At 41.6% G+C, this 24,990-nt stretch overlaps 1 protein-coding gene and 1 long non-coding RNA gene across 2 annotated transcripts; one reads left to right on the forward strand and one right to left on the reverse strand.

Moving 5' to 3' along the window:
- Positions 1-1,067: 1,067 nt before the first annotated feature.
- LOC139802876 (uncharacterized) lies at positions 1,068-23,031 on the reverse strand. The gene is made up of 6 exons (XR_011728809.1): positions 12,756-23,031; positions 12,059-12,271; positions 7,624-7,765; positions 6,942-7,031; positions 3,293-3,823; positions 1,068-2,936 (listed from the first exon to the last, which is right to left on the reverse strand). It is a non-coding gene; the product is annotated as an uncharacterized lncRNA (long non-coding RNA).
- Positions 7,707-11,298, forward strand: LOC139802874 (neuropeptide Y receptor type 6-like). Its single transcript, XM_071758469.1, has 2 exons — positions 7,707-7,783; positions 7,889-11,298. The coding sequence occupies exon 2, from the start codon at positions 8,888-8,890 to the stop codon at positions 10,010-10,012; it is 1,125 nt and encodes a 374-aa protein (XP_071614570.1). The 5' UTR covers positions 7,707-7,783; positions 7,889-8,887; the 3' UTR covers positions 10,013-11,298.
- Positions 23,032-24,990: the final 1,959 nt, after the last annotated feature.

Raw genomic sequence — 24,990 nt, forward strand, 5'->3', positions numbered from 1 at the left:
GCACTCCCAAAGAAGGAGTTTGACCTGGAAAAATCTTCTTTGAAGTCCCCTAAGAAACAACTGGTTTGGATCCCAGTTCTTGGCTTTCAAAAACTTACCTGTGCTATTTTATTCTCTGCACTATCCCAGAACATTGGCACCAAACCTCAGAGCCACAGGTCACCTCACCCTCCTGAGTCACAGATGGGAAATCCAGATTAGTGTACTGGAAATCAGAGGGTTTGGGGACAGGGTTACTAACAAATGACTCTCAGAACACCTGCTTTCCAGCAAGATATCCTTAATCCCCTTGCACAGACATAACTGGTCCCTTGCTAAGGGAGAAGAGTCCAAGGCTTCCCTCCAACACCAGTTCTGGGAGAGCCTTAGTGAAGGTGTATCCTGACTACTCTGACCCCCCTGAGGTTACAGTCCTGCATCAGATCCCATATCAGGTTGTAGTTCCAGTTGCCTGCACTGATTTTGCTGGAATTGCTGCATTCCAGCAGTGATACTGCCCCAGCCCACGTGCCAGCCCAGATGCTGGTGCAAATGCAGGGATTTCCACTTAAGAGATTCACTTAAGAGAATTGAGAGAGCCAAAAATAATTTTATCATGCATTGGTTTTTAGCTGCCTCAGCTCTCTGAACCAGTTTGTTTCATCATCCCGTGAGTGCTGGTGCTGGGAGGAGGGAGGAAGCAGAACTGCAACATCCCCCTGATTGGGATCAGCTGCTGTGGAAATTCCCCCTCGGAGCCTCCCAGGGACAAGCAGAGCAGTGACTGTGCTGCATGGGTGGTTAACCAGAGCCCAGGGTGAAGTCCTGAGGGACCAACCATTTCATCACAAAGATTCTTCCTTATTCCTCTGAGCTATTTACACTGCCAATAAAATTCTGGCCTCATTTCTATCACCGGGCTAAGTTTTCAAGTCTCCGTAGTCTCCAAGATTATCATTAGATTGTCAACAGAATTAATACTTGCATCATATTTATCTGATTTCTCTTAAATTGGGTTTTGTTAGAGTCAATTCTGTTAACTTACTAATATAACAGGAATATTAAATGCCCGTGTTTGATAACCACTTGCAGGAAAAGATGTCACCAGTTTAATCCATTTATCTCAATGCATGAGCAGACACAATCATTTTATCTGGGTTTAGAAAAGAGAATATGCCCATAAGGTCACTGAAATATTTGTGGGTTTAAAATAAACAAGCACATCCTACTCTATTAAAAAAAAAAAAAGGCTTCTTCCCATAGGCCATCTGCAAGCTCCACACAATTGCAGGAAATACAAAAATATATTTGCCTACCACTTGTGAAAAACTGTGTGTCTCTTCCCAATAGAACTGAGTATCTGTTTCATGTAGAAAATAACCCACAAGAGTCTTACAGACCCTTAATAATTTACAGCGAAAAGGGAGAACAATTAAGAGGAGCTAATTATGGCCTCAGGGGATAACAAAGAATTCAGCATTGTTTATGGCTCACTTTCCCTGAAAACAAGACACAGAAGTAGGCTGAGGCAGAGATCAAAGAAAGAAGTCACTGCTTTTTTTCAGCAGGAGAAAGAGATGAAGGTTTTCAAGACGTGAGCAAATCAGGAGGCAAAATCAGTCGCTGTCAACTCCAGCCCAGCCCAGCTGCTTCCTCTTCATTTACACTTCAGACTGGTTGGTTAATAAAAACACCTTTAATATATATATACACCCATCTCTTGCAGAGGGAAATGTCTCCTCTGATACTACAGAAAAGCCAAACCTCAGGACCTGGTGTCCTGTCCACCTTCTTTTTCCAGCTGCCTCATGCACTTCAGGCACTCACTGGAAATCCCATTCTCAGGGTTCAGTCCCTGCCCTGAAAGGACCAAGCACTCTGCAAGTGGACCCGTGCCCTGGCACTAACCTGGCTCTGGGGACACAGGGTTTCCTAGAGAGCCAACCAGTTCCTCCTGCATGTCCCACAGACCTTCATACCTCCCAGGTCATCTGAGTCACCACCAAGACTCCAACCAGACCTCTCCATATTCCCGTGGGATTCATGCCTGGTGAGGCTCCCACTTACCCAGCGGCTGCACCAGGTCACTTGTACACATTCCTATGAACTCCATCCCTTTACATCCTCCTGAAATGTGCCTCTTCCTTCTCTCCAGCTGTGTCAGCCACCCCAAGAGTGACAGACACGGGCACTGCAGCAGAACCAACCAGCAAGTCCCACACAGTGCATGTGAGATGTGACAAGGCTGCTCAACCAGGCAGCACTCCAATGGCTACAGCAGTTTCCCCAGATTTTTAAATTGTTTTTAACTAAATATGAGTAAATTCATAGGATCATCCTATGTATTTAAAAGGCAAACAGCATTAAAAAGAAAAACAGCCTTTTCCCTTCCTGTCAGGGCACTCACAGCATTAAATTGTTTTGATTCTGATAACAAGATACAGGGTAAAAATTCGATGTATAAGCAGTCTAAGTTTCTTACACAGGTAAAAGCTTCACCTGTATCATCACCTAAAGAAAATGTGTTTCTCAAGCCAATAATCTGGCACTGTCCAAACAATGCCCTGGATTAAATGTTTTAATGGCTTATTTTACCTAGTGTTAGAATGTTAGAAGGGAGGAAAACCACATAGTTTTCATTAATAAAACATTCCAGTTATTCCAGGAGAAAGCATACTGGAGTCCACAGGAGGGCATCACTGCTTAAGAGATCATACACCAGAGTTTTCAGATCAGTCCCTTTCCAGCACCAGACTTCCAAAGTTACCATATATTCTTAACTAAAGCTCGTATAAAACAAATTATTAAGCAAGTCTTTATAGCAATTTTTGGAATTACATTACCATTTTTCCTTAAAACTTACCCCCCCTCTTCTTGTCTCTGAACCTCCATTTCTTTTTTCCTCTTTCATCTTTTCAGTCTTCTGCCACAGTTGATGATTTTCTTTCTTCTCTTTCCTAAAAGTTTATGTAAGAGCCAGACATAATTTGGAGTGATGAAATGGAAGACAGAAAAGTACGTTCTGAGAAGTCAAGGTTCTTGTCAAGGATCAAAGATTCTAGCAATGCTGTGACAGGGGGGAGGGTGGATCTTTCTAGAATTCATATTCTTGATTCAGAATATCAAAATTGTTCTTACAATTCAAAGCATGCAGGAAAACTGAAACAGGCTGAGGTTACCAGGAAAAACTTTTTGATTATTTAAGTACTTGTTAATTAATAATAAGGACAGTGAAAAAATGTCACAGCACAAGGACAGCAGATTTGGTGCTCACAGTGTTATAAACAGTCCAAAGAATGAAAAAAAAACCCACCTTATAAATACAAATGATCCTGTTACCCTCAAATCTGTGAGATGTGGAATTAATTTGTTCTTTGGCAGAGATCATTCTTGGAAAATATCATCTGGAGAAGTTCTAGAAAGCAACAAAGGTTTGAATCAGGGTTCAGAAGTTTGAAAATTGAAGTCTAATCTGAAATGTATTTTAACTTTTCCTTACCAGGTGACATACTGAGTCTTACTACAGCTGTAGTCCTGCCTTCCAGTTACTTATCAATACCTACCAACCAAACCTGTTTTCCAGTCAATACTGAGCAATGTAGAAATAATATGATCATTTATATTAAGTCAGTACAATTCTGCTATCATTAACCATTTTTTTTGCAAACAGCCACTACATTTGCCTGAAAACAATTTACCTTGACCCCCCCATACGTAGCCACAGATCCCACTCTGTATCCATACCTTTGATGTCAGGCAGAAGCAAACCAAAAGCAGCTACACCTACAAGCCTCTGAGGCTGGATGTGATCCAGTTCACATCAGATTGCAATAAAATTAAATCCCTAGAAGGCAGCAGAGTGACAGGACTGTAAAACCAAGGGGCACACGTGTTCAATCTTTCCACAGATGGAGGACTGCATACAGTGTGAGATGAGAAACAGAAGCCTATGAAAATAAGCAACCTGACCTTGGTTTGAAATTTATAAATAGAATCAGATCGTCTTTTAATTTTGCTGATTTACTTCCTTTCTAAAGAGATATTGCATTTTTATAGCCTATTCTGATGCATATCTAGCACATTTCATTTTTAGGTCTTGATTCACTCCATGGCTTACTCAACACCAGCAGCAAAAAGTCTCAAGTGCTTTGGAAAAGCTTTGGTTTTAGAGCCTTTGTGACATACTCAAAACCAGCAAGTGCTAGAAAGACTTTAGAACAGTATATTCACATTGCTCAATGGTAGCATTTTACTTAAAATGTCAGAATTCACAGATGACTCTTATAATAAAAAGCAACAGGCTAAACTAAACTGAAGAAAACGTTGGGGAAAGCATTAAAGAAATCTTCCTAAGAATACATTGGGCAGCTGACTACCTAGTCTGGGATTACCACAGATGTTTAAAAACCAGGTTAGACAAATACATCATCAATGGACAGAAATGGTTCATCTGGCTGATCTCAGAGGCTCCCTCCACCCCAAATTTCTACAAATACAACAGCATGACAGCAAACACTATTTTCAGATAAATAGTCCTAATCTTCAGTCTAGGCAGAGCATCAGTCTTGCTCGATCCAAAATCCTAGGGCTTTTCAAAGCCTTTCTGTCCAAAAATACAGATGGAGTAAGACAGACTCCATCAGGTTTCTACCTCTTCAGTTTAACAGGGAATTATCATCTAATTTTCCTGAGTCTGTTCCCACACAAACACAACAGAACTGACTCTGGAACTTTTTCTATTGCTCCTGATTTTTTGAGTGCTGGAGAGCCACGGGATGGTTCCATGTGAGAGACTTGGACACTGGGGTTAAGCAGACACAGGTATGAATTGGAGAGTTTAAAAAGCAATGGGACAAATAGCACATCCTAAGACAGACCAGTTCCTTTCCTGTCCTATAAATATCCACTCTAAATATTTAACAGGGAAACACTGCTAATTTTTATAAACAAACAACTCTAAGGTATTGCTTTTACTGGATAAACAGTAATAATTATAAAGCCCCTTTTCAACATGCACTAGTGCAATGTGCCCTGCTTTGCTTTTCAGGAATGTTTATATCTCTAGAGTAAAATCTAAAGCAGCAATTTGTAATGGAAATTGAGCTTAATTACAACAGAGCAAGTGATTCACTTAAGAGGGTGTGTGCATCTTCTTTCTAAGCAGCTCACTCTATTTTCTTATCTCCCTCAGTTAAAAAAAAAACAATAACCCACCTGCAGATGTTTATGTATGAAATCCAACACAGGGAAAACATTTTTCCTACTGAACAGATAAGACAACTGAAAATGAAATTGCAAGATAAGGTGTGTGACAGGGAGGAGGGAAGCTGCACAGGGGAGGAAAAGCCATCCCCATGACTACTGGTCCTTTCTCCTCCCTGCTCATTGCTGTTTGCCTCTCCTTGGATTCCAGAGCTTTTTTTATTCCTCAGCAGCCTTTTTACAGACTGGTGGATTCTGTCACAGTTGAAAATTGTGAAACTGAATTGTTTCAGAAAGAGAAGAAAGGAGAGTTTAAGCATCACTTTAGCAGCAGATGGCTTTGCGTTGGATGCTTTTATACCCAAAGGAGATGTGTTTGCTGGCTTTTTAATTAACTCAAAAAGGGAAAGGAAAATTTGTTAAAGGCAATGTGGATATGGCTTGAATTTTTCATCAGGTAAGAAGTCAGAAATTCCATCAAACTGTGGCAAAATTTACTGAAATACATCTTTTAAAGGATTATTGTATTCTGTACATCCTGTATTTAAAATTGAATTGAAAGTATCCTCCAGGTTTTACCTATGCAGTACTTTGAGACAAGAAACAATGTTTACAAACAAAACATTTACTTGTCACTTTGTAGGGATGGAACTATGGATCTTATTAACATAAGTAAGAAAATACTGAGGAAAGGAAGTCTTGTAAAAACTCGATTTATTTTAGACTGTGCTTTTAACTTTCTTTTACCTATTTATGTTTCAGTAACATTTCTGCATCTAGAGGAACAAAACTAGACTAAGGGGATTTTCGTTTCTTAGTGTGTTAAACTCCCACTATGCTTGGGAATCTTTTTCAAAATGCATGGATTAGGGATTAAACTAATTAGTTCTCTTACTAAACACTTGAATTCAATTCTGATATCATCTGCAGTTGCAGCTTAAGGATGCTGATTCTGCTAATAGTCATTAGCTTAAAAACCCACCAGTATGTATTACAATAGAGTTCAACATGCTGCAGTACTATTGTAAGTTATTTTTCTAATGCTATGAATACTGCAGGTGTTTAAACAAGCCAGGTGTAACTGTTTTATTGCCAAGAAGGTGTTTAAATTGCTTTGCAGTATGACATGTACTAAGCCTACACTTTTGTAACTCACAGTACAGAGGAAATAATGGGAAGAACCATTTTTTTTTTGTGAAAAAAAAGGACTATGTAGATGACCAGTGTGCCTAAAGGTAATGTAGTGAGTCAACTGATCAGGTCAGTACAGAGACTTTTCCTTAATGGTAAAAAGTGCCAAAGAAGCCCTACCACCCATACTGAGTTCTTGGGAGAGGGCATTACAGCACAAGACATCCAACTGGGTTGTGCAGCCATAGATAACAGAGTCAGCACAGCAAACAGTGCAAAAAACATTACAGACTTGGCTCAGTCTCATGTCCTTTGAGTCCCAACAGCCTCTCCAGCTAACATAAAAAGCAGGGAAGAGCAGAGCTTGTCTTTAAAGGTACCTTGCTTGCAAGACATATCCCTGCTAACACCTATCTGGTCTCAAAGGGCAGGGTTCAGAGCTGGGCAAGTCAGGGAAATACAACAGGCACTGCCAAGAGAAAGATCACCCTTGTCAGAAAGCAGACTTGAGACCCTTACACATCTCATCAGGGCAACAATTACCATTCCTTGGTCTTCCACTACATCCACCCTTCTGTGTGACAAATCCAGTTAGGCAATTACTGCTGCTCCAGGGAAAAGTCACTTACCAGGCTTTCCAGGAAATATGTACCACATCATCATGGGTTTCTGCAGGGTCTGACTGTGCCAGCTTCAGAGTCCCTTCTGTTTCTCCTGGCCTTGGGAAGAGAAGAGTTTTTGCAAGCCATGCACACAGTAGGGTACCCAGCTCTTGCTCCTGACCTACTGGAGCAGGAACTCCAGCTGGAAAGGACTGCCAGCTCTTATCTGAGCCAGGAGTGTGCAAGTTCCTATGGAATTCCTTCCACATGGCTGTAACCAAACCAGGGGGGTATTTAGGGAGACTGGAGGATTAGGTGTTAGCCCCTCATCACAAATTTGGGACATTCGGGCCACATACAGTCACATAAATCTATAGCCACTTTCACTCCAACATCATTACACTGCCTGAAAAGTTGATCTTAATATTTTTTTTTTTTTAGAATCATAGTTTGAAGCACCCAAAATTCTGTCAAGCAGAAATATTAGGATAAAGGAGCCCAGTATATAAATCTAGCTGGAATATCCTTCAGTTGCATAGGGGCAGTTACAGAATTACAGCTCCCATCTTAACCCTGAATTTAGTGTTTAATCTCATGCAAGCAACCAAACATTTTTTATTCCTTACTGATTAAATAATGGCAATCATTTCTGTAACAAGGCTGGTAAATCTTCTCCACATTAACAGATTATTTATAATAAAGCATTCACCTGTCCCTTCTTCTTTTTGTACATCCTCTTTAGCTTCCTGCTGCTTCTTTGACCTCCTTTCTCCACAGGCTGTCAACACTGTGGTGTTTACTACTGGGAGTGAAGAATGACCTCTTTCCAGCTAATTTTCAAAGAATTCCTACTTCAGAAAGAAATTAAGGTCAGTTAGAATTGAGTTTTGAAAGGTATATGTATAGAACATGCTTATTATCCACCTTTCCATTTTAAAAGTAATTCTTTACATCCTTCTTTCTTCCTTTCCCAGGTTGGAAACAACTGTTTTCTGGTTGGAAAGCTGGTGAGCCTTTGATTTAAGATCAACTTTTTAACTTTGTGATATATTCAAACCCATCAGGATATTCTGCTGAACCTAATTCTTCCCATTATTGTTAGTTTTAGAACAACAGAATTGTATGAATATCAGATTTTTACTTTATACCTGTTAAAGTTAGACCTGAAAGAAGAATCAGCTCTGTGTCTCTTGAGTACATGTTGTATTTAACCACAGAAAAATTTGGGGGTATTATCTGTCAAACTTGTAAAACAGTGAACAGCGTGTAGAGAACAACCAATATGAAAATAATTGTGTGTAGAACTAAAATGTGACCTTTGGTTTACATTTTTTTCAGATTATATTGTGGAAAAGTACATGCTACCCTTAATACATAAGGAGAACATGAAACTCTCTTAAAGATGTCATTCATAGGGATGCTGAATATCACTTAAGTTCATGCACATGTCATTTTGATTAAGCCAGAGGGATTTGGTGTATTAGCTCACACTGAAATTTAGGTGTGATGTCTAAGACAGCACTGTGATGGCACTGTGATTCTTCATTTTTCTGATAATAAAAAAGCAACAGATTATTCTCATCAGTATTCCTCATGCAAATTTAAACAGAGCTATCACTGCAGTTTCTTATAGACCACAACCAGCTACAGTTCTGTAACATAATCAGGGAAGCACCTCAGAAAAGCAGCATCAACCTTCACACTCACACACACACACACATATACACATACACACATATATATACATACACACACATATACAGACACACATATATACATACACACACACACATAGCCACCAACACTCCATCACTGGCTTTTCCTTCCAGGATCTTTTCAGTGCTATAAAAATTGATTAGATTAGATTTACTCAACTACAAAGATACAACCATAGTAATCATTGCCTTGGAAAGCTCCATACAGAAACCTTTCTAAATAATATCAAGTTTTGTCCATAGGCTGGGGGATGTTTCATGATGGATAAAGCCATTCAGCATCCCAGTGAGATTCTGTCTAATCAAACTCTCTCTAACATTAGCTATTCCCAGTTCTTGAACTTTGATACATGCCAACCTTCCTTACTTGCAGAATGCTTGCTTATTACAGCCTACACATTAGTTACAGTAGTGGGACTTTTTGGAAATGTTTGCCTGATTATTATCATCAAGAGATGGAAAGAAGCTCAGAATGTTACCAACATTTTGATTGCCAACCTCTCTTTGTCAGATGTCTTGATCTGTGTTCTGTGTATTCCTGTCACTGTCACCTACACCTTAATGGACTACTGGATATTTGGGGAAGCCATGTGTAGGATAAGTCCTTTCATACAAAGTGTGTCTGTCACAGTCTCCATTTTCTCACTTGTACTGATTGCTGTTGAGAGGTACCAGTTAATTGTGAACCCACGTGGCTGGAAACCAAATATTTCACACGCTTACTGGGGAATTCTTTTCATCTGGGGGTTTTCCCTCATGATATCCATTCCTTTTTTAATATTTCACCAACTAACAGATGAACCCTTCAAACATCTGGCTTTCCATAGTGATTTCTACAAGAACAAGGTTGCTTGCATCGAAGCGTGGCCATCTGTTACCCAAAGACTCATTTTTACCACCAGTCTCCTGGTTTTCCAGTATTGCTTCCCACTGGTGTTTATTTTTATCTGTTATCTCAAGATCTTTGTACGTCTTCGAAGGAGACACGGTAAAATAGAGAGGATGAGAGAGAATGAGACCAGACTGAGTGAAAACAAAAGGATTAATATGATGTTGATATCAATTGTTGTGACTTTTGCAGCTTGCTGGTTGCCTCTGAATATATTCAATGTTGTTTTTGACTGGAACTACGAGGCCCTGATGAGCTGTAACCATAATCTGGCATTTACAATATGCCACCTCGTTGCCATGATCTCAACATGTATCAATCCCATCTTTTATGGATTTCTCAACAAGAATTTTCAGAAGGATTTGGTAGTATTAGTTCACCACTGCAGATGCTCAGCAGCACAAGAGGAATATGAAAATATTGCCCTTTCCAATCTGCAAACTGATGCATCCAAGGGAACTCTGAAATTAAAATATCCCCCTGTGGATATCTAAAATAATACAAAAGCAGTTTCCAAAACTTTGTTATCTGTTGCAGATGACCTCTCTTTGTAGATCTTGACCACACTGCTACTGAATTTAGAAGCAGTCTTTGTCATTTATTTCAGAAAAACCAGGATTATGCCCGCATAGGCATACTCTTAATATGTACTTTATGAAGTTATTAATGCAAATAAACCACTTTCAAGAGTCCAAAAGATCAATAATAATGAATAATAAGCAGTATTAACATCTTACTTTTTTAATCCCCACTTTCCAAGTTAGTGGTATCCTACCTTAGTACCAATAAAAACCTTTCAGCCACTGATGCTGTTGTTCTTCCTGAACACCTGGACTCACCCAAGTCAACCATGAGTTACAGGGCATTCCTAACTTATCAGCCTTTTCTCAGACTGTTTTCTGCCTTCTAATTTTCTAACCCTCAGCTATCTGGTTAATCTGCACAAATTTATAGGCAGTTCACACTTTAAGGAAGGCCCTTTAAGTTATCCTAAGCCTCCACTGCCTTCCTTTCAGCCCCAGAAGGCTTTTATTTAATATCATTTCAGCCCAGAAATTTTATCTGAGCAAGGAAAAAGTCTAGAGTTGGATTTTGTTTTTTTTTAAATGAGCTCTAATTGACACTCAAGTGGATGTACTGTGAATTCCACTCAGATCAATCCTGTTCTAGATGAAAGAAGCATTTAGCATTTCTCCTAAAAGCATTCTTTTCTACTCCAAACCATCAGTACAGATCACTTCTTTCTCTGTTACCATCATTGCTGCTCCTTGAAACAGACCTTTTAGAATCTCCATTTTAAGACAAGCACACTATGACTTCAGTGTAAGCTTTGTCTTAGCTACTTATCCAGATTATAGGCTTCTTTTTGAATAACAAACTACTTTTGTATTTTAATTTTGGAAATAAATTTTCTCCAGATTTCTACACTAGCAGGAGGCCACACTTGAGGGAGACAGAGTAATCTCTGCTGGACTGTGTCTGAGTTTCTTCCATAGCACAGTGCACAGAAGCCCAAGGGTGTAATGCTGAGCTTAACTTCCCTCAGACTAAGATATAATAAAAAGCATGATCCAGTTTGGTCATTAAAAATACCAGAACACATTTTTCCTCCATGCAATGATGCCACCATAAATAGTCAATTAAAATTGGGATGTTTAATTACAATACTTATAACACTGCAGTCCAACAGCTCACCACATTAGAAGTTAACTTCACTGCAATTAGAAGTAATTGACTGCATTGCTAAAGCCTCTTTTTTTTTTTTTTTTTTTTTTTTTTTGAGCTCCAGAACCTAGCCTTGTTTTACTAGTTGCACTTAAAATTCTTTGTAATTTATGTTCTCATTTTAGCAGTCTACCAAACCCTACTTAAACAAAAAGAACCAACATCCAGATTACAGTCAGCTCCTTGATGATTCAGCCATGATGAAATTTACCTTTGGGCTATAAAATTCTTTTGGACAGGGTCATCATTCTCTAATCATAGAATTCTTAAATTATTCCATCAGGTCATAGTTCTCTGGTTCTGTTGGTAAGGCTGTAGCATTACTGCAAACTTTGTGCATTGCTCTGCTCATCAGAGGAGCTCTGTGACAAGAACTTCACAAGCTCTTGCAGATGCACTGGTTTGTAAAGTGCTTCCACACCCAGCAGAAATCTCTTAGGGCCCAATCCTAGTTAAGGCAGGGATGGCAGTACTAGTGACAAGGTAAACAAGCCTTTGAGTGACAGGTATGGTTTAGTTTTGGCCTAATTCAGTATTTCTTTCTAATTAGATCAAATATCACACATGTGAAGCAGAGTGCATAAACAATGATGACTTAAACATCTGCCTTCTGCATCACAGAAAGGAAAACAAGAGACAGGTAAATACCTGGTAACCTTAGTGTAACCTAAGAGAGTAGCCTTAGGTTAGAGGTTAGAGAGTAACCATAGTGTTAATTATTCCCATTAACCCCAGCCTCAGTCACTGGACTCCTGTTACTGCTGATTCACACCATCTGCTCATCCAGCACAACCAAATCAAACCCAGTAACTTACCAGTCAACAGCACTTGGTGGCAACAGGAGCACCATCAGTGGCTGGTGTAGGCTTTGGTGAAGGGCAGCTGATGGACTTGGATCTCTGCTCCATCAGTGAGACTCCAGGGGAATAAAATGATTCATTATCTCCATTCTACTTGTGTAGCTGAGGGCAAATCTGATCCAGGAATTTCACTTTTCTTAGAGATTCCAGCACCCATACAGAATCCACCTAATACAATCAGAAGGCCATTCACTGAACAGAGCATTTGAACCAATTTTGGTGGCATAGCTGTGAGAGGCTGAGTTCCCAGCTGGATTTCTCCAAGTTTAGAATACAAACCTCTGTCACCATCCTCCTGATACTTACACTGTTCACAGCTTCAGCACCCATGTCTAAAGCACTATACAAGCACATGATATTCACAGTATAGTCTCATTTATTAATATTGGCCACAACAGTTCAGATTATTCTAAATTCTCATCATGGCAAATATGTCAGACAATATTAAGTGTTTGGATCAGGCCCAGCTGAGATTCCCAGGTGTGAACTTGGCCTAAGTGGCTCCCACACCAGTATCACCACCCACAGGTCTGCCCAAGTGTGTTTAGTTTTACAGCAGAGGTGTTTGCAGTATCAGGTCCCAAGTGGTTTAAAACAGCCACGAAATGAACCCTAAATTATGTGGTCAGTGTCCAGCAGGAACTCCTCTCACCTTAGGAGAAGCCTAAGGATGCTGATGTATGATCTCTCTTGACTCTCTCCCAAAAGTGCTTGGGCAGTACATTTCTGTCACATTAAAAAACTAGGAAAAAAATAGATTGCTATTGCTTTTTGTAACACCACTTGTCTACTCCTGACATCCTGATCAGAGTTAAGCAATCAATTTTTCCAGTCTGAATCTTGGTGTAGGAGGGCTCCTCATTACCAGGTGGAATCTGTCTGAGCAGTGAGATTCATTCAGAATCCCCTGTCAATAATAATACTGGTACCTTGATTTCTTCTTGTCATTTCTTCCTTACACTTTCATTAGACTCAAGTGCTGATGCTCCATTCCTGTTCTGAGTTATCCAGTATTTCTTTCCTTAATGCTGCACTTTCAAAAATCACTGCTAATCAGAGGATCATCACTGCCTTGAAGACATCACCCTTCCTGCTGCATGTTCTCTCATTACATCCACTGCCTTTATCTGCAGCCTGATCCCTAATTTCCAGACAAGTCAATAGCAGTGAGCTGACTTGGACAGGAATATGAACAGACAAAGAGAAGTTACTTATTTTTAATATATAAGCATCATGGACTCCAATGTGGTGTGTAATGGTGATATATGTACCTGTGCAAAATGCTATATTTAAAGATTGTTCAAGTCATAATATTAAACTGACAAATGTTGCTGTGTGTTAGATAATGCCAACATCCTTATTTTCCCTTATTTTACTGTTATGACAAAATCATAGCAGAACAATAAGTTGTTACTTGATCCAACCTGATGTAGGACTGTGAGCGTGTCTGGGGGAGAAAAACCAGGGAATTCAACATGGGAAGTTAGAGGGGGAACCTGAACTCCAGAACACTAAGCAAATGTACAAAGTCTTCACAGTGATGGTTGGTTTGTTGTTGTTTGTTTGTTTTCAAAAAAAAAAAAAAAAAAAAAAAAAAGGAAAGAAGAACTGCTTTGTTCAGGTGGTTTGGTCATGTAGAGCAGAGCAGCTGTTTGTAAACATCCTTGTAAATAAATGTACCTTTACATGTATTTGTATTTTATGGTTGATGGGCTTAACCACAAGCATTTGTAACTAGAGTTAGACTCTTGGAAAATGACACTGATTGTGAAAATTATTCTACTGAACAGAAAGCTCAACTAATATTGACTACAATTATGTACATGTACAAAATCATTGCTATGTGCTATTTAAATAACTTGATTCCTCCTGTCTACTGACAAATAAATATTACCCTGCATAAAACTGCTACATTGCCCAGCTGGTAAATTTTACTGCCTGTAATCTAGATAGGACACTCCTCATACAAACAGTTCTGGAAACTGGTTTAGCCTTTCACATATTCACTTATTAGAAAAACAGAGATCAGGGAAAAATTATATATTTGCTGTTTCAGGAGGCACAAGAACATAAAAACAGCCCCAGAGTGGCCAACACAATACAGCCTTCTTACTCTGGATGTTATTCAATAGAAATGAAATAGGACTTGGCTGTCAGGAAAAAAAAACCATCCTGCATATTCACAGTTTTGTCTTTTTTTTTTTAAGTTTCACCCGACTCCTCCTTTCCCTCAGCTACCCATCACAGTAGATGGGTTATAAACCAGGCTATTAGATATATATGAAGATTGCTTCATTATATACTTATCTTCCTTTCTCATTGTTTTGAATAGCACTCTGAGAGGAGAGTAAATTTATAGCAAAGCTTTGAGTAACCTCATAACAAAGGGTCAGACCCGTTGCAGATGTAAATAGCAGAACTTTGTAGACTCCATAACTATAAAACAACATTGTCCTTTCAATTCTGTGCTAATAAGACACTTTAAAATGTTCCACAATTACAACCTTAGAATTATCTTGTCTGCTATCACTCATTTTTAAACAAGGTTCCTTTGCATAGAGCTTGGTTTCCATGCAAATGCAGTCTGATGACTTTCATTTCATTTAATTTCATTTCATTTCAATTTCATTTCATTTTCATTTCACAGAACTCTCTGTTAGTCACAGGCTATTTACATAATGTGATGGAAGTGACACCTGTGTGGAGCCATTCTCTGTGCAGAATTAATTTCACCCTCATACCTAGTGAGAAAAACTTGTTAATTCATGAAGATGATAAGGGCTACAACAGCTCCATGAAGTAGTTCTTCCAACCAAGAATGGCTGTAGGACTCAGAAGAAGCTCTCAGCTCTTGGGATTCCTCTAAAGAGGATCACTTATACCCCCTTGCCTGCTTCATTTTTAGGTTGGAAACTTCTGCAGGGGTTAATTCCCTGAACTTCAGTGCCAAAGGTGGCTCAGGGAAGCACAGGAACCTCACCTCCCCTTAAATCCTGGGCCACAGTTATATTCCCACAACACATCCAAATCTCTCACATCCTCAGTTCCCGCCAGCAGATTTGTCTATTAGCAAGCAATAAAATTACTACTCTGGGGACTAAAATAATTTTAATGGTATAGTTGTGTCTGATGATTTCATGCTTTAATTTCTACCTGGAAATTTCAACAATTAAGGCTTTAAAAACATACAGAATGACAGAGCTGTTGAGGATGGGAAGGGACCTCTTGAGACCATCTGGTCTAAACCCCCATGATCAGTAAGATAAAATGCTTTTTCTGAAGTATAAACATAAATTTACCTAATTAAATCTTCTACAGAAAACTACTCCTGGCAGAACTGGACACACAGAAGCATGGCCAGGTGAAGGTGTTCATGGCCAGCAGTGCCCAGGTGTCTGCCATGACCCATCACTTTTAACCACCACTCAGCTCCATGGCAAGTTTGGTGCTGGCTCTGCTTCAACATCTCCCCACCCTGGAGGATTTTTTTTTTTTAATCTATCTCAATTCATGTCACTGGCAAACTGGGAGCTGAATTTTCTGAGAAAAAAAAAATTTAAATCCCCCAGTGGAAGCCAGCCTGGCTGCCAGGGCCAAGGTAGCTGTGGGGGAGGCAGCAGACGTGATGTGGAGCCACCAATGAAGCAGGCAGGAGCCTGGTACGTCTGGGCTGATGTGCAAGCCAAAATGTAATTTAACTTCTTTTTTTTTTCCCTCACTCAACAGACCCAGCCAGGGCTGAAATCAATAGAAATTAGTTTCCTGCTCACTTTATCTGTGGGTTTTGGAAGCTAATGTTTCAGTACATAGTACAGATAGAGATAGAGACCAGCAGAAATGCTTTAGATGACCAGAGATCCTGCAAATTACTGCCATCTACATTTTATATTAAGTATGTCAAATTTGCTTCTCGAATTTGATCCTCAGGAATATGTGTCAACCTTTTACACTGCCTTAATTGGTTTTACCTTTAGAGCAAGGGGACTGGTCCCTGAGGCAAGTATTACTCGCATGCCACCTTTAACACAATCAAGTTAGCTCTGTGTTTCTGCTAAAAGCTGAAGCCTTCATCTGGTGGCAAACTCAATGCTCAGCATTGAAATGAGATCACTTGAACAGAGCAGGCAGCCTGGCCCCCCATTCCAGCCCTATCTTGGAGAGGACCATGCTCACCATATGGTGCTCCTGCTATGCCTCTGCTATTTCTAGCTTCAAACACTGAAACTGATTTAAAAATAAGGCTTTGATCCTGCTAAGATGTCTGCTGACCACTCCATAGCCCTTTGCTGGTAGTCAAACCAGCACAGAAAGGTGCCACGCACCCCTCAGATGATCCTTGTTAGTCCTTCATAATCCATGTTCACACAGTTTGTTTTTCCATACCTGATTCCTTAAACCTGCTTTCACTGCCACTGCTTCCTCTGCTTCTTGCAGATCCTGGTGTCTGGATCTGAATGTGCTTTGGCATTTTTTACCCAGCTAGAAAGAAAACAAACTTATACTCCGTGCAATGAAATGAGGTCTCTTTGAAGACCTCATTCTACCACTTATCAGCAGCCACCATCAGTGCAAGGAGCCACTTCTGCAGCACAAACCAAGCTCCTGAGGACTGGCCTGTCCTGTGCCCACCACCCATTTCCACCCCTCTGGGCACAGCTTCCAGTCAAAAGCTGGTGGAAAACCAGGTTCTGACAACTCCTTCTCACCCCGGGTTGTTCACATCCCACTGTCGGCTTCAGGTAACACTAAATTAAAATAACTTCAGATAAAAGCATTAATTTTCATATAAATTGCTGGGTTTCTAGTTAACAGGCCTCCAAGGATTTTTTTCCTAGACTGAACACTCCTTTCAAAGCAAATTATTAAGGCTGTATAAAATCCATCCTTGTTACTCTACCGTTCAGCATGTAGGTTGCACCATCTCAGCAGCCATCCTCCTGCAAAAATGAACACTTTAAATCCTAACCAAAAAGCCTTGAAAAGCTTCAGTATTCCCACCAAGGGAGGGACCAAGATTCAAAGGAGAACTTCTCTGCACAGGAACAAAAAATCCCCACAGCTGTAGGGAATGGAGCAGGACACCCTTCAGTGAAGTTCTGCATCAGAAGGAGAAGGTTCAGAGAGCAATTGAGATTATTCCAGTTTCCCAATACTTTGGCAACTGAGATTATCCCAGTTTCCCAAGCCACACAGCTCAGTTAACAGCCAATATTAGCCTCAAATACCGATGGCTTTGTTACCACAGCACACAGATTTAAAAACCTACATTGCAGCTTTGTTTCCATAGTCCCAAGAGCTCCACAGGTTCCACATGCAGCTTCAATGAGAAGCAAAAGCTGTTGCTGTACCTTTGCACTTATGATTCTTTCACAGCAAAACATCAATTGCTGGACAAAATGCCATTCAGCTTCGCACAAGCCATCCAGCATCTCCAGCAGCATTCAGCACTGTCACTCCCATTCTGGAGGCAGAAATGACAGAGCAGAGCAGCTGCCAGCATCTTATGGGCTGGAATAGGAACTGGGATAGCTTAGAGATAGATGATACACCCTGAAGGGAGGTAACAATAAGCATGGTGGCATAAGACAGCCTATATGTTTGCTGTGCTTCTTTCTGTACCTTCTAGTCCCTCATCCAGAACATGCAGCTGACTGTCCTGCTGGGATAGGGACCCCCAGGGGCTCAGCAGTCACACACCATGCTTCCAGGTAATGCCAAGCCACAAAAATTACAGTCAGAGAACTTGTTGTATAGTCCACGAACTAGATTTAGTTTAAATCTTGAAAAAGGACAGCTTTAATAAATTCATCACTTGCCTACCACTCGTCTAATTTTCTGAAGACAAAAGTAATTAATTTCACCAGTGAATTAATACCTCCTGAGCATTGGGCTAGGTGGGAAAAATTTCCTTGCTCCCACAAACAATTAACACATTTCCACCTCCTTGGCCCCACATGTGTTGGTGACTAAAAATAATTTTTTTTTCCATGTGCTCCTTCCTGACAGTTGTCTGGACTCTGAATTACAGTAGACACTGGGGCAATGCATCCAGCCAGGGATGTTTCTCCTCTCCCTTATGAAGCTTTAGAATCATAGAAGTATAAATGAATACACACAGGACCTGAGAGTAAAGGTTGATTCCTTGTGCTTACACAGGCTCAGAGATAATCTCAGTGCAGTTCTAAGTGGAATTAATTCATGCACTGTGGGCCCACAGTATTATCAAGGTATGAGAAGGAATGCATTACCTAAATATTCATTTATCATAGGGACTGAAACAGCTGAGACCAATTTTCATTTCTGCTTCTAGCATTTAGCTACTCTTTGTAGATATTTTCTTTCAGCAAATGATTCAATCCATCACAATTAAGGTAACACAATGTAATCTTTCCTTTGACTTAATTGTTCCCTATCTGCCAGATACACAAGTTCCAAATACATTCAAAGCAATGTTTAAAATAGAAAGAATCTTTTCAAAATTAGCCCAAATCTCCTAATGGGTTCAGAATTACATGCTGGGAGTCTTGCAATACATTGATTCTTTTGGTGCTTCATTTAAAAATATTTCCAAAGTATGCCAGCATGAATCTGAGTTAATATTTTCCAGGAAACTCTAATGGACTTGGGTACTCAAAGTCCTCAGAAGATCAATCTATTTTCCTGTGCTGTGAACATTTTGATTCCTCCTGTACTCTGATCCCTCTTGGATCCAGGACAGTGCCTGCAGCCCATGGGAGAAGCAATCCCTGCCCCCTGGCAAGGCACCAGCACACAGCATCTTCATCCCAGGTACTTGCATAGCTCAGGAGCACATCCAGAGTCACAAAGACAAGGTCAGAAGGAGAGATGCATGAACAGACAGGCAGCAGAAATTTAGGTGGTGGCAAAGACACTCAGGGAGAGGCCATGAGAGGCTGTGAAGCCAGGCCACGTGTCCCATAGCTTTGTTCAGTGCTGGCTTGGGCAGATTTGAGCTGACAGCTTAAAAGCTTTTACTCATAGTTCCATAAGCTTGCCCAAGGTAAAGCATCTGTACATACAGATACACTTGTTAAATAGCAAACAGGAGCCATGCCTGGAGCTTTTGCACTCTGCTGCAGCCAGGAGACAGGAAGAGCAATTCAACATCAACCCAATTAATGATTGTGTTTTCATCTGCACTCTCCTTCTATCTTTCATCTCCTGACTTCTCTTTCAACTCCCTTCCCTTGCTCTAGCTCTTGAATATTTCATTTCTTGTCCAGGCTCTGCAGTAGAGAAGTGCCAGTGCTGATGCTTCTGAGGCAACGGATTGAGGATTCTGAGCATGGGGCAGCCTGATACCCTCAGCAGGGACACCAGCAACATTTGGTGTCCCTGCTGAGATCCCCAGACTGCAAAGCCAGTGGCAAGAATTTCAATGGAACTGGCACACACCACCACTGAGAGGGCTGAAGTTTTCATTAGCTGCTGCATCAGGGTTTGATACAGGCAGCATCAATGGAAACCATTCCCCAAACTAAGCTGTAAGTGTCCTCATTGGGTTAAGGCACTTGCCCTCCCTCAGCACAGCCATATAGAGGCTTAAAATAGGGGCTGAAATACCTGGTTATTGCTGTCACACTCCCACCCATGGTCCTGGCCAGGGGAGCTGAGGAAGGGAAGCTCATCCCTTCCTGAGACTTCCCAAGCTGCCACCTACCCCAGCCCCAGAGGCAGCTTCTCTGTGCCCACCTGGGTGATGGGCAGCTGTGTCTGAAGCAGAAATCAGATTTTATGTTTGTTTGGCTACAAACCACTGCAGCAGGGCAACCAAGATGGGAAGGACAGTTGCAGGAGGATTTACAGCCACCAGCTGCCTATGAAGCTGCTTATGTAGAAAATAAATCTGCAAAACCACCTCTGCTATAGATTTAATTTTGCAGCTTAAATGTTCAGTAATAATTCACCTTCTCAGTTACAAGTTGGAAGTTGTTCTGCTGAAGTTACCTGGGGTTTTCCTGAGCAGGCACAGAGTGCTGGTGCCACCTGCTGCCTGCTGGGTACTGGCAGGCAAGCACAGACATAGCAAAAGACAATGACTTGATAAATTAATATCTGACATGAATTAAAATCCTTCATCTGCCTGAGGGTCTCCTGTGGCAGTTTAGGGATAAGTGGGGTTTTAGACAAAAATTATTTACATGGAAAATATCACAAGCAAATCCTTGCTGACACAGTCCTTAATGCTGCATGAAATCAGAAAAAATGCCCTTCTCAAAGCAAAGAGCGTGATAAAACCAGAGACAGACACTTACTTTAATGGCTGAAGGTGCTTTTAGTTTTTAGTTTTGTTAGCTGCTTTTAGCTCCTGACCCAGGAGTATGGCTTCTGGAGCTCATAAACCCAGCAGTACCAAAGAGAACTGCACCAAGTGCTTTTCCTAAACACCGATTTACACCTCAGAACACACAGAACCAGTTGCATTTATAAAATCCAGACAAAAAACCCAGCTTGCTCTCATCCAGCTTCTCCACTGAAAGCACTGAAGGAAGCTCAGGACCCCCCACCCTTCGTGCTGTTGAGAGCCACCTTCCCACACCCTGGGGCCTTCCTCAGCCACCCTCCTCCTCACACCCTCCAGCCAAGCCACCCCAACCTTCAGGACCCCCTCAGCTGGACTGGAGGTGACAAATCCCCAGGGAGGAAGGTGCCAGCTGTCCTGACAGGGAAGGTGTTGCCCTGTGACAAGGTGGTGGGCAGCAGCAAGGCTGAGTGGGACATGTCTGCCCAACATGGGGACAAGGGACCTGCCCCCTCCCTGCCAGGACTGAGACCACTGCAGCCAGTGACCTGAGGGGCTGGAAATATGACCACTGCCTTTTCAAGGTGCTCAGTTTGTATCCAGACCTGACCTGGAGACAGCAGCTCCCAGGATACTGCTTTGACAAGGGAGAATATTATTTTTCTGGGGCCCAGTTCATCTGCTTTGTATGAAAATTATTTCCACTACCCTTCCGGAGAAGTATTTATACTGACAACTGTGTTCTGCCCTAAGCATTTCACCCCCTGTTCAGCCAGAAGAGAAGTTTCACACCAGTCACTAAACACTGATAAAAGTGCTGTGCCATACAGAGAAGGCAGGTAAAATATTCCTGGCTGAGCAGAGGCCACATGATTTTAAAATGTCCTTGCTTATGGGCATTGAGAACTGCAAACTTGAGAGCCAGAGGTGCTTGTGTGGCCATCGAGAGAGCTGCAGCTGTTGGGATGGAATCCTGAACATGCAGAGGGAGGTTCTGCCAGAGCTAAAAACAGAACGCCGGGGCGGCACAAGGGCAGGAGATCCACATGCTGCATGTGTTCTGCCCATCTCTGGCTGAGGCTCACCCAAAGGAAAAGTCTCTGATTTTAGCCATTGAATTGACTCTGTCTCTTAAGTACCAAAGGGAAAAGTCAATTGTAAGAGCCCCTGTCGTGATGGGAAATGGAAGATCACGATGAATAAAATCTTTCCTGCTCTAGCAAGTGGGTTGCTGAGGGAGAGGCCAGGATAAAACACTCCTCTCTGGAAATACCACAGCTCTGCCTGCATGAAACTTAAACAATGATCCACAGAGGAAACTCACATGCAATTTTGGTGTATTTTGTGGGGCTGTATCATGATGCAGAAGTTTGTTAGGTCCCAAATTGGGGGCACGTGAGTACACTGTCTCTAGAGATATCAGGGTAAGTGTTCTACCCAGGGCTGGCAAACATCCAGCTGTGTCCACCACTCCTCACATTGCCTGTAGATAAGTCTGTACAACCCAGACTGGCAGAGGTTTAAGTTACAGTGGAAAATATATCAGATATGTCAAAATGCCTGAAGTTAAACCCAAGGGAATGCTGCCAGAAAGCAGAGCTGCAAGATCATCCAGTATGCAGATGCCTCGAGGCATCATATAGGAACATCTCCAGTGCAACACTGGGAGTGAACTTTAATTTGAGGCTACTCAGTCTCCCCACTAAAATGCTGCTCCTGGGATTCACATGTGGAGAGCAAGCTGGCACCTCTGCCAAGTTGCTTTCAGAAGTTAATACTGACAGATGATTGAGGACATCTGCCAGCAGTGCCACGTTTGTTGTGTAATTACACCCTTCCAAATTACTCCTCTTCATCTGCAGTCCTTTTCCACCACACTTGCTCGGTCCCCTTGAAGACTACAAATATGTGCCAGCATAATTTGGTAGATTTTTTACCTAACATCATCAGAAATAATCTGAATTTATACCAGGGTACCCACAATAAGAATCTGTCAGGCTCAGTGAGAACACCAGCTCTTCAGCAGCACAACCAGAAGTGGCAGGAGAAAGGCCACATGTGTCCTGCTATAAAACACACCCCTCACCTAAACCTGCATTGCTCCCCTGAAGCCAGAGGAACTGTACCAAGCCAAATTTGGATTTGGAGCAGTGCACTATCAAAATAGAGGCAGCCCAACAACTGCTGCACTCAGGCAGGCTTGGTTAAGTTCAATCCATCAGACTTGGCTGAGTCTGCTGGTGAGTCCAGTTTCAGACAGGTTTGACTAAGTATGCTCAGCCAAACTTGGCTGAGTCTATTGATGTTACCACCCACTTGGAGACCTCAGTGGTGAGAAGATAGGAGGGAGGGCTTGGGGACCCTCCCAGCACACACACTTGCAGGCTCTCCTCTGTCTTTGGACCACAGGCAGGCTGGGACACCTCCTGGCAATGGCACCATTTGTGTGACTTAAAGCCCCTCAAGTCCAAGATCATTTGTCACCTACATTTCTCCATTCAGAAACCCCCTTGAAAAAGAGAAATAAAAAAAAAACCCAAACTAAAAAGAAAAAAAAAGAAAAAAATCAAACAAACAAACAAAAAACAAAAAAAAAAAAAAACACAAAAAAAAAAAAAAAAAAAACACAAAAAAACTACTACAAAAAAACCAAAACCAAACCAAACCAAACAAACAAAAAACCCCCACTACTTCTCTGTCTCAGTGCTTGATGTGCTATGAACTGAAATGTCACTTCACAGGCTCCTGACAAACCACTTAAAGAAGAAAGGCCCCAGAATTTGCAGCCTTTGCACCAGCTGCTTTTCCATTTTGGGAAGGGTTTAAGATGGCTGGAATAGTCAGTCTCTTCCCACTACCCCTGCATTCAAACCAGTGACAGAAGTTCATCTGATAATCACACCATCAAGAGGTGAATAATAGTTTAAATTCCTCAGGCTGGATGGTCTAGCTCAGAGATCTGAATAAATCCCCTTGACCTATGATAGAGCTGCTTGCCCACAGAAGGGGGAGAGCAGTGCTCCTGAAGTTCAAGACCTCTTCTCAGGGGTCTCCAAGAACAGATGAGAACCTGTGAGGCAAAATACAGCCAAAGGAAGCAGGTGAAATCTCCCAGAGCATCCCTACACCATGGTCTGTGCTTCAGGGGATGATCCATCTGTCCTCGGGATGGCCTTGATATAATTTGCAGTAACACAAAAAAAAAAATGATTCTACCATTAATAACAGTGCCAGGAGAGAGGCTCCAGCCAAAAGTAATTTATACCTTTTCTCATAGCTTCTGGTACTCAGCATGAATGAAAAAAAATTGTGTCTGCAGGAAACCCAACTGTAAGTCATATTTTCAAACTGGGAATCTGGGGAAGACCTCCAAAATCCCATGAAAGGTAATTCTGTGTACCTTTAACTCCTGGGCAGGGCTTTGCAAAGCAGCTGAGTTCTTCTCATGGTCACAAAACCGATGAGGAGTGGCAATGCCAAGACTAAAGGGTCTCACAGCCCTTTGGTCTCCAGCTCTGGAAGTTCTCTGCCATGAAGACAAAATCCAATTTGTCTGGACACTTTCAACGTGCATTTTTGCTTAAGGATTTCCCCTCCTATCCTTCATGTATCTACACAAAGCTACTCCAAAGAAGCTTTTAACTGGTGTTTTGGAGCACAGGAATATTCACATAGACTTGCTGCACTAACACTGGGCAGAGGCACTACCCTGCACTTCAAAAATGCCCTCGCCTCAGCTCCTCCCCTACCCAGCACTTCACTAAATAATGGAATTTCCTGGAAATTTAGGCACATAATGGCACTGGGCTTCTGCCATCATCAGGACATGAGTACAGCTCCCACGAGCTTTACACAGCTCCTCCACCAAGTCTGGAGGATGCTGTGGAGGAGCTGTTCAAGTCAGCAAGACTGTACTCTGGCTCTACCAGACCCAAGCTATCCCCCTGCATTCCTCAGCATTTGGGAAGAGGGAAAAAGCTCAGGTTTTCTTTATATCTCAAGTGAATAGGAAATTCTTTACATTCCAGACCTGTAGAAGAGAGCCCAGCTTCTAATTAAGTTTTTTTGCTACATTTCTCTTTCTTGGCTCTCGTTCAATGCAGAGAGTCACAATTGACCTGGCCTGGCATCTTTCCAGCCCTCAGGACTACTAGCATGATAAATAAAAAGCAACTACAGATCTGGTGACTGTTGTATCTCACAAGAATGGACCTGCTTTGTTCCAGCTAATGGTGCTGCTCTGTTGACTTTGAAGCAGACTGGAGAGAATAAATTGCTGCAGTTCATTCACATACAGCTGACATTCCCACCATGCCATCACTCACAAGCAGGGATCCGAACATTAGAAATGTAACCCACCACCCCAGACAGCCTTCAGTCCTCAGAGGGGAGTCAGTGGGGAGGAGACTTTCCACTGCAAGACTCAGTGCTGACTCAAGCTGCTGGCAGCAAGACCTCCAAACCCAAACTGATGGCTTAGAGAGGTGAGTAACACTTTAATTTCTAGCATACTAATCAGGTTCTCAGGTTACACGAGGGCTTTTCAGGGGGTGGGGAGGAGAGGCAGGGATATGATTTTTTATTTCAGATAGCAGCTTTCTCCCTTCTGGCACATTGAGCTCTG

This window comes from Heliangelus exortis, chromosome 15 (assembly GCF_036169615.1).
Source record: "Heliangelus exortis chromosome 15, bHelExo1.hap1, whole genome shotgun sequence".
NCBI lineage: Eukaryota > Metazoa > Chordata > Aves > Apodiformes > Trochilidae > Heliangelus > Heliangelus exortis.